Genomic DNA, 14,646 nt, shown 5'->3' on the forward strand with positions numbered 1-14,646 from the left:
TATTATTATTATTATTATTATTATTATTAAGGATGGGAAAACTGGCTCCATATGCACTGGTTCCAGCTGTTTCTGCCAAATAGTTTTGGTGTCTAAAAGAAGCTACACAGGCAAAAGAAATATTTTATATATATGAGAATATAAATAACAAGCTTTCGTCTTTTCTTCAGTAACACCACAAACATAAACAGGAAGTGGATGAAACTGGAAGCCATAACTGCCAAAAACAATGTGGAAGATTTGCTATTGCAACACATTAAAATACACCAAAAATATCTGGATCAAACCAGTGAGAACAGAAAAAAGTACATGGCAAGAAATTATACATGAAACTGAAGTCTTGGCTTATACACACAGAACTTTTTACTATGGGACAGACTACTAACTACGCTGACTACTTATTAAAGACTGCAAAACAAGTTCACAAGGCTGCCACTAACAAATACACACTTTTTAGGTACATTTTTATCTTTTTCATCTGTTTCACACTATGTCTGAATTAAAGCTTGCCCTGGCAGGTTTATTACCCTTCCAATCCTCAAGGAATGTGTGTTTCCTCCAAGTGTTCTGCTGATCTAAATTTAAATAATCCTTCTTTAATAATACAGGCTGGTTCTTACTAATGTGTCACCAGTCAAAATATACTCTGTTGCAAAAATGTTATGCGCACAATTTTCACTACTGCAAACAAACACCTCACGCTACTGCACAACAGATCTAAACGTAATCTAAATAGTTAAAGGGATATGGATATATAATGTTTTAACACTATATTTGTGAGCCATTTTTCAAAAAGGGTGCTACTATATATGATTTATACATATAGCAATATGATATTGTAACATCCCATGCCTTATAAGGAAAGACACACCCTTAAAAAAAAAAGAACCCTTCAAAATGACAGTCTAATTATATATCTTGGCTTTACATAGTTCCCAGTTCAGTCACCTACCTGTCCAAAGACAGAGTCTACAATAGGGCGTAGCTTCCTCTTGTCACCTTCTTCCAGCCAGATGTCATCTGGGTCTCCCACTGGGGAGGACAGACTCAAAGTCTTGGCCTTGGGCTTTGGTGGTCTCTTGATGCTAGCTGAACTCCATCTCCTGAATGATTCAATTTTCTTCTTGATTGAACCCTGGAGAAGAGAGCACAAACAAATCATAAGCGTTCAATACACAGTTTATGATGTACCAACTCAGAAAGGTTGGCTCTCACAAAATTAATAAAAATGTAGCTGTTGATCATTGATGGTTTAGTTTCTGACAAATATAAGCGTCTTCTGTGATAATGTTGTGTTTAAGTGCATAAAACTCCATTTGGTTTGTAACATTATGAGCGTTAAGCATTGTGGCATTAACTTAAAAAATAAATTAGTACCAGCCAGACCTCAGAAGTTAAACCATGTGGGATGTTTAAGAGCATCATTGACAGGAGTTTGCATATTTTTGCATCTACATGCACTGACCTTCTTCATTAACTTCCCCTCTGGCAACTCCACAGATGATGAATTTTTCACATCAGTCATTTTTACAGTCCTGCTTCAAAGAGACGTCCTCTTTCTCTCTGTGTCACGCTCCTCCTCTTTATCTGTCCCCAGAGCATCTGACACCGGTTGATAATCTGAGGCATATCTCCTACTGCTATCGCTCCTCCTTCTCTCATCCCTCAGTTTTACTCTCTCTATCTTTCACTCCTCCTGTACAGTATCTACATCCCTCACTCACTTTTCAATCTGTGTGTTTCTACTATCCTTTGCTCGTAGTTGTTCCCCTGTAAATACTTCTGTGTCACACATGTGCTAAATTCTCCAGAAAAGCCCATCAAGGCACAGATTATTATAAGCAGAAGTCTTCCCAAAATGTAAATAAATATATTTTTAAATGTCTTTTTCCAGTTTATGTAGAAACTGACCAATTAACAAGCAGATATCAAAATATTGAGATGTTTATAAGTGTGTCAATGACAGTGGTTAACATAGATCTTTTTTGAGCCTGACACCATTTCCTGTCCGTGTTTGTGACATCTCCAGTAATCCCGTATTTATTTCCTCACTCTCACTCTGATCTCGTCTCTTCCGATGTTGATGTAGGCTTGTCCTCAATCCTCTGGACCTAATACTGCTTCCCATTGTTTACTATATTCCCAATATAGAAATGTATCTCACAAAACAGTGTACAGAATGATAGTAAGAAGTCTCTTAAAATTTTGGCTCTGAGACCAAAATGTGAAGATGCAGACATAGATCTAGAGGGAAGGACTCCCTTAGAACTGAACCATTCCTAAAATAGGTGGGGCAGGAATGGTTTCAGGGAAAGAAAACGACATGATCCCACAAGAGAATCCAAAAGGATTTCAAAGAAAAACAGAGGAGGGATCAACAGAAAAAGACCCAACACGTAGACAAGAAAATTGCTGATTAAAAAAGAAGAAGGTTGTTTTCTTTCATATCCTGCAACCCATCTATATCTCTGTACAGTATAGATTTACAGTAGGCGGATCTATCTATCTGTCTGTCTGTCTGTCTGTCTGTCTGTCTTATTTTAAAAAGGTTAAGACGTTTATCAGATTAATGCTGCAATACATCTCTGTAAACAATGTTTCCATGTTTCACTTACTGGGTGTATAAAAAAGCTTACTGGGGCAGGAATGGTAATAGTAAATGATTTAGAAACTGCAATTACAGTTTTCCCATAAGAGAAGCCAAAAAGATGACAAAGCGGGGTGGGAAAGTATAAAAGGAGAAAAATCCAACTGGTGCGGTTAGAAGAAATTAAGATGAAGCACAGTTACTGTAAGGATCTATGAAGAACACTCTACTTCCGTCTCCGTCCAAGCCAAACTACTATCAACATGTTTCATTCTGCATAATTACAGTAATTTATCATTTAAACCATTATGTGGTTTAAATTATAAAGTTGTTTTCACAGAAGACATTTTTAGAAACAGTTGGAAAATGTTCATTGAGGCTGAATTCCATTCATCTGTTTCAATATTTGGTGTTGTTTTTGAAATGGAACAAGGACGAAACATTTGCAAAACACATATTAACAATGATGGACACAATGGGAGAGAACTTACACTGAAATTGGTAAAATAAAGTTATGTTAGTTGTGTGGCATATGCTCCATTTGGCTGAACGTTTTTGGTACTATCAAAATAACTGCACATGGATTAAACAGACTAAATGTAATAGTTTATAAAAATATCTGTAACCATAATGCTGTTAGACATATACCAAAGCATGTGGCCCTTTTGCTCACATTAATCAAACTGGAATTGGGCTTCACATATGTAGAAAAAGTGAAACAAAAATTAGTTTCATGTTGCTACTTGTGGGGCATTTTTAATTAAGTTTGTGATTTACCGTGTAGCCTAACTCCTCTTGTCTCTGTGCCTGGGAGAATTGCAAACTGATAACTTAACTGTTGAGTCAGTCTGCCCCAGGGCAGCTGTGGCTACAACTGTAGCTTGCCTTCACCAGTGTATGAATGTGAGAGTGAATGAATAGTGGTAAAGCAGTCCCAAAAAAGCACTATATAAATGCAACCCATTATTATTATTATGAGTCATGTGCACGCTTAAATTCTATGGCGTTATTTTTGTGCCACTATTCTGAGTGCACGTAAAAAAAAAAATCTGCAGGTGCAAGTGTTGTATTTTCAGGAGAAATTTATTTTGAGCGAAGAAAAGCTAAATTTGAGTGAACAAAATTCATTGCTGCGTGCAAAAGATGTATTTCAGTGTTTGCTATTATCCATACACACACACAATAGCAGCCCCTCTCGCTCAGTTTTTACATTTGCGCTTGCTTGCAACGTGTTGCTTGCGCTCTCAACATTTCTGCCCGTGCGCATTCAACTCTTTCTGTACACCGTTATAATTGTGAAACAAAACCAACCAATCCCAGACTTGGATGCAAAAAAATCTGATTGGCTGTTTTGGTCTTCAATCAGCTCGAAATGATGAAATGCAATATCCCAGAATCCATTTCCAGCCTTCTAAACAAATTAGATTTTAACTTTTCCCCGGTTTGCGCTTGTGACACGCCACCATCTGTAATGATAACTGTATTTTCTTTGCTCCTTTATTATTGTAACCCTGCAAATGTAGCTCATCTGTGAAGCACTTTGATGTACCTGGGTCTTTAAAATTTTAAGTAGTGGTATTGTTAAAATATCTATAAAATAGAAAGTCCTGAGCACTGGGGAACAAAGAAATAAGATATTTGTGACTTTGATGTGTGCTTTCTGGATATTTCTGAATGCACCGCAAATTATGTCTTCATGTAATTCCTTCCTTGTGTTTTTGTTTAGTGGCATTTACTGTTTCACTGCTGAATTCTCATGCTAAACATGAGAGTTTGCAATAATGAAGTTGTCATAAATATGTGTTATCCCTGTAAGCCATAAGCTCAGGCTCCACGCCACTCTAAATAACTACTTTTGCTGACTTCCTTTGGTTTGACTCATGAACAACTAAACCATTGTGCAACATTTTGAATTCCTTTTCTGGTCACCCATGGATTCCTGTGTAATCAGCCAAAATTGACATGAAGGACGGGGAGTTTTCAAAATATTTGAAATCAGGTTTTCGATTAGTTACATAATTCACTTGGGATAGTGGAAAAAAAAAGTTATTTCTTCCTATGGGAGGATCTCCTTCCTATCGACATCTTTTCTTAAGAATCCATTTATTTCAGGAAACTGTTTTAAGCAAGCCACAGCGACTGTACTGCCAAAGGCACAACTGAATTGATGCATGATACAAATCTGTTTTCTTAGTTAATATATTTGTGAGACTTTCATCTTCATTGCTAGAGATTCCCAATTACATTTTTTTTCCAATCTACTTTAAGTCATTTTCTTAGTTTTGGCCAAATTGACCTGCACTGTTAATCTGCTGCACTAATCCACTGTTGTAATGGGAAAGGGAGAGTTAAAAAGACGCTTGAACTGCTGAACTCTTTTAAAGGTCCTTCATTTCTGCCTTCACTGCTCAACCACGCGTTACAGAGGCTTAAAGGGGGTGCTGCTAAAACAGCTCGATTAAGAGAAAGAATGAATCGAGAAGCTGTATAAACTGTGAATCATGCACATTGATTCCAGCAGAATACAAGAAAAAACAGAATGGAGCCAGAATCGATCAGTTCAGCAGTAATGAACCAGTTATCAACTTTTAACACTTTCACCTATGTTTGACCTTAATTCTGCCTAAAGACAAAGAAGAAATGAAGAAAGAAGATTACAAAATGTACTTCCTTTAAAATAAAATTCAAAGAAGTAAATGAAATTCAGTTACAACTATATGTAGGCTAATGTAATACAGGAAATTGTGTCTTTGAAGCATTGACAAACACACACACGCCTGATCTTGCACTGAGACATATTGTGCAGTGGCAAGTAAAAAAGAGGAGGAGTGCAAACTTTTAGAAGTGTCCTCGACCACAGTCGAAGTCTGACACAAACAAACAGCCGTTGTGTCAGGAGTTTCTTCGTAACCATACAAAAACCCTAGATGACTCATTCTTCTATGCAGGGGTAAGTAAAATACTTCCACTTCTCCAGTTTATGTGATCTTTTATTATAGTTTTAGTTTATAGTTTATTTATTTATATAGCACATTTAATTACAACAGGAGCGTTGACCAAAGTGCTGTACAAGAATACAACATACCTAATAAAATAACTTGTATTTTTGGAATGTGTAAGCAGTAGCGGTTTTAGATACGGGCGACACGGGCGGTTGCCCGGGGCGGCATCGTGGTGGGGGGCGACATCACGGGCATCGGCGTCAGTCAGCGCATACTGGGAATGACATATGCACCGATCGGTTTTCTATCGCCCATTTGCTGGGGGTAAGGGCGCCCTTCGTTTGCGAGGTGAGCCTGCTGCTGGCGGCGCAGGGAGGAGGGGGGGAGGGGGGCGAAGGTGGGGAATTCTCTGACCGGCTTGAGCAGCATCTAATAACCAACTCGCAAAATAAAACAAAAAAACAAACAAACCAACAAACACGAAAACAGCGGACATTATGATACAGACTTATAATTTGCACTGATGTTTTTTCGAAATTCTATACGTGAAAAATGAGCGGAAGAGCCCTCCGTGCGCCTGCTCGCTGCTGAAGTCAAAGTAAACGTTATTGTCATCTCCGCTACATACAGTCCAGTATATAGAGAGAAGAGACGACGAGGCTCCAGTTACAGCAGTGCAAGTAAACAAACAATAAATATAAGAAGAGTAAGAAAATAAATATACACTTTAGGACTCGGGGTAAAGGGATCAATAACAATTTGAAATTTAAAATTTACAGTTTGATGATTTAAAGGCTCACACACAACATTCATAATGTTGTAAATCCAAGCCCATTATGTATTCATGATTTAAATCCTCGGTTGTGTGAAATCTCAGAAATGCACCCTAGACAAAGTGAATCTGTGAACTAAGGTGTAGGTCTATTAGGTTATGTTGTGGTGATCCTGGGGTTGAGGGATGGGTGTTCATACTGGAGTGCAAAATTAAATCCAATGGAAGATGGACAAGAAAAGTTCAGAGCCATCAGGTCCTCAGTTTAGAAAAAAGAGAAAAGAAGAGGAGGAGAAACGAGCAAAAGATACAGGTAAGTAGATGTGTCATTGGAGGTCATCCTGAAACAATCAGAATCAGAATACTTTATTAATCCCTAAGGAAATTATGTGGGTTATGTGGGTTGGTCCAAGAAGAAATGGTAAAAATAGTAACAGTGACAGACTAAACTCCAAACAATACATTATGTTACAGATTTTAATATTTAGTCATTGTCAATTGTTGATTTGTCCTGTTCTCATTGTATGAGGAATTATGATGGCTGTTTGGTAGCCGTTTGCATACATACTCTCTCTCTCTCTTCATATGTGTGTGTTTGTGTGAACACTCCATAGGGAGTGTTCGCCCGGGGCGCCAAACAGGCTAGGACCGCCACTGTCAGTAAGCATGTATAAATCATAATGTCACCTGTTCTTTTGTATTGTGTTATCTTGTTTGTAAATATTAACGTTCTTGGGATTTGAGAGTATTTAGTTGGTTTGTATCTTATACCAAATTTACACTTTTTCTGTCAACAACTGTGTAACATTTAAAGGAAAAATGCTCTTAACAGTTTGATTTGAGGTTCTTGGTAGCAGCTAGACACTCCTCACATTGTAACGACCAAAAAAGCCATATAAATTGGAAATTTCTACACTAATGCTTAGAAATACTTTGAAGAACACTTTGTTATACATCCAATCATCTGATTTGAATTACTGAGGGGCAATGCTTTATCTCACCAATCTGTCTTGGCTGCAGAGGACCACTAGCTCCACTCTGAGCTCTTCCCCTTATCCCCAAGGCTGAGGCACTGTAGTATAGACATATGAATATGACAGTTTGTACCTTTATCACCCAATGTGCACATAGGCATACACTTAAGTACATGATGGTCATGGGAAATTCACTGTGATAAACCTCAGCTTTGCTTAATTCTCTAGGCAGCATCTGTCAGCTCTAGCAGTGCATTACATACTTTAAAGCAATACTTAACCTCACCATACTCTTTTTCATCCTTTTCTCTTTTTTTAGATTTTATATAATCTCTCCGATGATATCATTTGCTGCATATTATGCTGCGAGTGTTCTCACTGTTGGCCTGCTGTTTCATTGTCTCTTGTTGACTGTCAGTACCCTTTAATCTTTATTACTTCTATATCTTTCATCTTTAGATTCACATCTCTCGGTTTTGACAATTACTGAGAATTATTGAGAATTTAAAGAGATATTCAGACTATAAAGATTAGCCCCTCTCTCCACTCAACACTCAATCACTTAGATAGAATATGAAATTTAATTTGTTAGCACAGTAGTGGATTAAATACTAGGATATACAGTTTTTGTAAAATATCAATAACTCAGGGTTATTCATGCTTTCCTCAGATTTTTACAATTACCAAGAAAAAAAACCCAAACAAACCCAAAACACACTATTTGGCTAACAATAAAAAATATGTAAAGTAATCAAATATACAAAGTATTATCAAATAAGCAGAATGTAAATATTGGGCAACAAAAAAAATGATAATAAAAAATTACTTAATAGACAGAATACAGAAGAAACTCTACTTCCCCTCATGCTAGTAATTACTTTGACTGTTCTGCAACCCTGTGTATTGTAAAACTAATAAACGAAATGCCAGGCTCAGGCAACACTTTCCATCCCTGTCTGAGTCTTCCTTTTTTGCATTTCTTTTCTTTTTTCTGTGTCTTTGATTTACTGTGATCATTTTCTTTTACTCTATCGTTTACAAAGCAAAATAAATCATTGCTGGAAATCAATGCAAACATGCAGTCAGAAACAGATGATTACTGAAGGGGAAAAAAGAAGTGAGTCATAAGCAGAGGTGGAGAAAGAATGATAATCTGTTCAAAGTGAAAATCTGAGGGGAAAGAGGAATTTTTTATGCTTGCCTGACCTGTTTAATCCTGCTCTGTCTTTATATTCTGGCTCTCCACTGTCTAATATTCTCTTCAAATTACAACTACCTCTATGGTAATCCCACCCTTCTGTGGCCTACATTATACGTTAGTCTGTGTTCAGCTCAATGTGATGAAAGCAAACAATTGCTATTGCAGTGATGAGATAGTCAATCAAAATGGATATCAGATATGATCAAATCCAATCACTCAGATAGGTGGTTGGGCAATCAGCAGTTTAGATTTAAAGTGTTACTGGAGGACAGGACCTGAAAAGCATAATCCTGCATTGTGGTTTCATGGCTCCTGTTCAAAATCAGTGCTACCCTGCCCTCTGGTGTCTAAAAACTATACAGCAGCGGTCCCCAACCCCCGGGCCTCAGACCGGTACCGGTCCGTGAGTCGTTTGGTACCGGGCCGCGAGAGTTGAGGCTCAGGTGTGAAGTTAGTACAATAGTTTTCAGGGTTTTTATCGGTTTTCAGCGTTATTTTGTTATTGTTTTTATCGTTTACTCGGTTTTCCTTGGTCTTTTCACGTGTGTTATGAATAAATTTTCTTTTTTTCGGTACCGGTACTAGTTTTATTTTGTTGTATTTATCCGCGACACCTTAAAGGCTGGTTCATGAAAATATTGTCGGGCATAAACCGGTCCGTGGCGCAAAAAAGGTTGGGGACTGCTGCTGTACAGTATGAATTGGCAGTACGGGGCCATCTATCTATGGCATCTTTTCTTCTTACAAAAAGGTTAATAAAGTGACTGAAAAGACAAACAAGCGAAATTCCACTCTAAATTCATCCAGTCATTTAAAAATGTTTATGAGTTTAATACCAAAGTTCCACCAAAGTGATACAAACAATTACAGCTTTTTATTTAAAACATTTAAAACAGCTATACATCACTATAAAAAGATAAGTATAAAAATACTTGAAATTCGAACACTGACACATTTACAATGTTAAACGCTGTGCATAAATGCTAAGATTTTGTAACTTTTACATGAGACAGGATATGGAACAATATATTTTGTACGGTACAAACTGAATTTCGACCTCATGATAGAGCTCGGGAAAGCTAACTACAAATCGCCATGGTCTTGCACTAAATCAGAAGGATTTTTCATTTTTCATTTTTCATTTTCATTTAATTTTTCATTTTCCAGTTTTCAGTCACATGCACAAGCTGATGTATTGATCTTTATAGGGTCGCCATTCAGGGGTAGTAGTGACAATGTAGTACAATTTTAAAAGGCCATATAAAAACATTTGAAATGTAACTTCACTGATTACTAACAAAACTATATAGTTGTTGATGATGTATCATTTCCCACATTTGAACTACTCTTCTTACAGCCCTAAATCAAAACACTGATTGGTGGGACAATCAATGATGTTAACATGGAAATGTTTAGTTTCAGGTGTTGAAACTTCAGCAACAGTGTGAGCAGTGATTTCAGTCAGGAACAAAGCACCGTACCATATGGATAACTATAGTTTGCTGCACAAACACAACACAAACCATACATTTACACATTGTTATTTAATTGTATGAAAAGGAAGTTTTTCCTTCTCACAGTCGCCAAAGCACTTACTCATGGGGGTCATATGATTGTTGGGCTTTTCTTTGTATTATGGGGAGGGCCTTGACACAACTGTTATTGGGATTTGGTGCTATATAGATTAAATTGAATTGAACTATATGGCCAAAAGTATTGATTGTCTGCCTTCACAAACACATAAACTTAAGTTGATGATGTTGGACCACCCTTTGCAACTATAACAGCTTCAACTCTTCCACATGTTTTAGGAGTGTGTCAATAATTTGGATAGTAGAATTTTGGTAATATAGTGTATGTCTTACAGTACCTGTAGGGCACGTGTGCTTGATTAAATGTAATTCATGCACTTCCCGAGGCACAAAGCCAAAAATCAATTGATGTCTCAGCTATGCTCCACTATATTGTCCTGCAAAGCTGGTGAGACGATGGGCTGGCTACTGTATGACTGACAGGGTGATGCTGGGATTCCTAGGCCAACATCTCGACTGCTCCTCCTCCTAATGTGACTTATTAAACTCTTTCCTGGGGTCATCAGTAACACCCCTCTTTCTTCTACCAGTCCATCAAACACTGCTCCCAGACTCTGCCGTATTCTTACACAGAAACGTGGGCAACTGAAGACATAGAGAATAGGATTCAGTAGTGGATTTAAGAATGCCAGTGTTGTAGCTAGAGGTAGACCTACTTCCACTAGTTTGAGATATTCCATATTATATTGGGCTGCCACTTCAATCATACAGAAGATGTGATAAGGAGCCCAGCACAGTGCAAACGCTGTAATCACAGATGTCACCATTTTAGTGAAACTCTGGGATAGCTGGCTCTGACTCGTCAGATTAGGGGTGGTAGGAGTCAAGGGGCCTTCTTTAGTGGTTAATGATGGACCAGGGATTAGAAATTTGAGAGATAATTTATTTGTGGCTGCAGTTCTTCCATGTGTAGTTCTTGATTGTTGATTTCTGTTTAACGTAATCAGATCATCAGTTAGTCTAGTGGCACTCTGCTTCCTCCTCCTGTTCCTGCTCCTCAGACTGAGACCAATTTTGATGTAGCTTCCTGCAATCACTGCCAGTGGCAATATGAATGCCAGCAGCAGCTTGGAGATAGCTGTGGTCCACTGCCTCATGTTACAGTCTCTCTCAGGTGTGGCATATGAGGAATACATGGCAAAATTGTGATAGCACAACTTTCTTTTATGCTTCGTTTCAGTTACTGAGCGGAAAACATAATATGGCAATGCATTACCTGCTGCCCATAGCCAACCCAATATGCACACTTTCCACGCGCCTGCTACTGATCGATGATTTTGGCTCCACACTGGCTTGGTGACCAGAAGTAAGCGGTCCAGCGAAATGGCTGCCAAAAGGAAGGCTGATACGAACATGTTGAAGAAAAAGATGAATGTCTGCACTTTGCAAAGTGGGTTGCCGAGCTCCCAGCTGTGACCAGAGTTTAGGTATAAAGTGAACAGGGGAAGCGTCAGGGTAGCCAGGAAGTCAGACAGGGCCAGGTTGAGCACCCAGATGGAGGCCACGGTGCGTTGTCTTAGGCGGAAGCCCACCACCCAGATGATCAAGGCATTCTCCAAAATCCCCAGGCCAGAGACCAGTCCATGGATGCAAACCACAGTCAGATTGACCTGTGTGTTGTTATTAAGTTCATGCCTCCTCATCATCTCAAGCTGGGGACAGAAAACCTGGTCCTCTGAGACATTTGTCTTGTTGGACATGTTTGAGATTATTTTTTCTGAAAAGTGAAACAAGACACAGACACGAAGCTTATGAATAACCAGTTAAAGTCAGATTTAACGCAGGTACCATTTGTTTTACAAAAGGTCAGGAGGTATTTTACTTTCCTGATCTCATATCCATCTTTGTGAGAATATAATAAGTAATCTATGTGTTTAAATGCCCCTGTGAGCAAGCTTACGCTGAACAAGCAAAGAGATACTCAAACAACACATTTCAAAGCACAAAACAGCAATTTGCACTGGGAACATGGAGTGTTTCATAGCTAAACACCCGGCTGCCGCATACTCCACGTATGTTATAGCCAGACATACATGGAGTATCTATCCAAGTTGCTGTCTCTGAGAGAGAAGTATTGGATCTCAGCACTTGCTATAGTGACACCTGCTGGACTGAATTATGGTTTCACTTTTAAATGTTTGTTTTGAACGAGTTGAGGTAAATTAAAAACAACATATATTCACAAGAGCTTGAATAAATATATATATACAAGCTCTGTTGAAGGCAAAAAAAATTAGCATATTTGCTGGAAAGGCGAAAAATAAGCTGAGATTTGTCAACTGCCCCTGTGGTTTGGCATTAGTGATTCCTTTTCCCCTTTTGATACTCATGATTTTGATTTGGCACAACAGATAAATGTGCTGGGGAGGTGCATCCTCTTGACATAATGTTGTGAAACTTTTATGTGATTGTGGTTACCACGGACACTCCTTCCACACCCTAAGGTGCATTGATTCCACTTTTCTTGCCTGTTTGTCTTTTTGTTTTTATTGAGCAATTACATACTTTGCTTTCAGCATTATGACTAATATGATTATTGATGAATAGTAAATCACTGGGTAATAATATTTTTGCAAATTAAAGCATCGTTTTCTGACTAGAGTTACCTTTCACCATAATTGTCATGGAAGTTTGCTGTGAGAAAAAAATAAGAAAAACAGCGACACAGTCTCTTTGAAACATGTCAAAGCTTGTTTTTGTGGACTAGCCACATACCATCTATTGGGCAACAACACATGCTTAGTTAAAGACAATCCATAGGAGACAACAGAGATACCAACAATCTGTGAGGATGCCTGTCGTTATCAGCCCATAATATCTCCAGTGAAATATACACTTTGCTCTAAAGACATAAGGGTAGCCAAAACTTAAATGTACGGGCACTTTTCAGTTTTAAAACATTACCATACTGTGTGCACAATTCAAAATACCTATTTTTAAGGTTTCAAGTGATTGTTGTTAATGTTATGATAAATCATTATAAAAGTAATTTTAAAACTGTAAAAGACAAGGGAAAACATCAAATAATCACTTTTTCTATATTTCCTGATATTACTACTATCAACATACTTAAGGGTCATTTCTTAAAATGGACATGATTATGAAGTTGCTAGATCATGACTGCATAATTCACAGTGCGTGAATGAGATATGATGTTCAAATTAGAGAAATAGACACTCGTTATAACTTCACTCCTCACAAAGATTAGTTGTGGCTTATATGCTTGTCTCATCAGAGATTTGACTTTAAGGTTGTAAGCCTCTCCTGTAAGTGTGAACGGTTAGGAACTATTTAAAGTCATGACTGAAGACATGATCTGCACCTCAGGCACAAAACCCATTGACAGTTACCTGGCACGTTAACACCAGGATCACTGTACTTTTCTGTAACACTGTAAGTTTCTGCCTGTTCTAAGTGTTCTCTACTGTTGCTATTTCTCCCTTATTTTCTAAAAGATTCCAGACATTTTACAGGCACTGAAATATGGGTTGAGATTTTTATAATAAAAACATATGACTATTTACGTATAAAATTCAAAGCAACATTGTTCTCCCTTAGCTATGGTTACATTCTTAGTCACATCCCTGCACTCATGATGTAGATGAGGTAAACACAACACCAAGTCTGCACATGAATACAGATGGATGAGTTGATAAAAACGAGACACAATGCTGACGTGAATGCATGTTTCTTTCTTGGACTACTAATTTTCTTTTTTTATCTTTCTGGAGAACTTGGGTGAACTCAGTCTTTGAATACCTACATTATGAGAGGCCCATCTAATACAAGACAGAACAATTTCACCAGGCAACTCTGCCTGCTTTCGCACCAGCTGTAGTGATTATGAAAATAGAGATTTGTGCTTTTATGAACATTGAGTCTATTATGTCAAAGCATATTATCAGTGTGGAATTATTTCTATTTTTACTACTTGACAGCTGCTACACATTACACTTTTATGTGAATTCTATTGATTCTTATGCTTTATGTGTGCTCCATATAGTCAGGTCATATTTTATTAAGTAACAGCAATTCAATTCAACAGCAACATAATATACAGCCTCTACATTGGCCATAAAACCGAGTTACACCTTTGTCTCAGTGAATTAAATTACATTGAAGTGTAGCCTTTTAAAAAACAAACAAACAAAAAAAAACCCCAAAAACCTGCTAACTAAATGTGCAATAATCAATATATCAGATTTACTGTCCATTGCTAAAATTAACTGTATAAAGGGACAGTGACAAGCTCAAAACCAAACATAACTATTGCTCACCAACAGCAAGAAGTAGAGCAAAACCATGATGACTGCATACATAGCTTGTACTCATAACTAAACTTTAGTATTGTAGAAAACACTCACCTGTATAGTCAGTCAGATTCACAGAAGAAATAGAAAGTTGAAACTTTTCAAAAATTTCTGTTGTGCACTTCTTGTGAGCCTACTTTTCTTACTCAGCACTTCAGTTCTCTCAGTTTATAGTACTTTCCAGTCCTAGAGACACCTACTGAATCCCAGACACACAGAAATGAATGCTGACATACCTCCCTTTGCTCCACCCCATACACTGAAAAAA

The 14,646-nt window shown here is 37.7% G+C and overlaps 2 protein-coding genes across 2 annotated transcripts in view; both read right to left on the reverse strand.

Annotated features, from left to right (window-relative positions):
- cabp2a (calcium binding protein 2a) overlaps positions 1-1,584 on the reverse strand; it is a 19,799-nt gene extending 18,215 nt beyond the window's left edge. The window contains exons 1-2 of the mRNA XM_005737394.1: positions 1,466-1,584; positions 953-1,135 (exon numbers count right to left, since the gene is read on the reverse strand). Coding sequence (XP_005737451.1) covers positions 953-1,135; positions 1,466-1,525 — 243 coding nt within the window. The 5' untranslated portion in view covers positions 1,526-1,584. The remainder of the gene's footprint in view (positions 1-952; positions 1,136-1,465) is intronic.
- Positions 1,585-9,492: 7,908 nt separating this feature from the next.
- Positions 9,493-14,569, reverse strand: LOC102203164 (prostaglandin D2 receptor 2-like). The gene is made up of 2 exons (XM_005737395.1): positions 14,433-14,569; positions 9,493-11,785 (listed from the first exon to the last, which is right to left on the reverse strand). The coding sequence occupies exon 2, from the start codon at positions 11,766-11,768 to the stop codon at positions 10,422-10,424; it is 1,347 nt and encodes a 448-aa protein (XP_005737452.1). The 5' UTR covers positions 11,769-11,785; positions 14,433-14,569; the 3' UTR covers positions 9,493-10,421.
- Positions 14,570-14,646: the final 77 nt, after the last annotated feature.

Source organism: Pundamilia nyererei, unplaced genomic scaffold, assembly GCF_000239375.1.
Source record: "Pundamilia nyererei isolate P.nyererei 1_Seehausen unplaced genomic scaffold, PunNye1.0 scaffold00075, whole genome shotgun sequence".
NCBI lineage: Eukaryota > Metazoa > Chordata > Actinopteri > Cichliformes > Cichlidae > Pundamilia > Pundamilia nyererei.

What these genes read in the sequence shown, in the direction of transcription:
- LOC102203164 (XM_005737395.1), bottom strand. Translation starts at nt 11,768, where the DNA reads ATGTCCAACAAGACAAATGTCTCAGAGGACCAGGTTTTCTGTCCCCAG.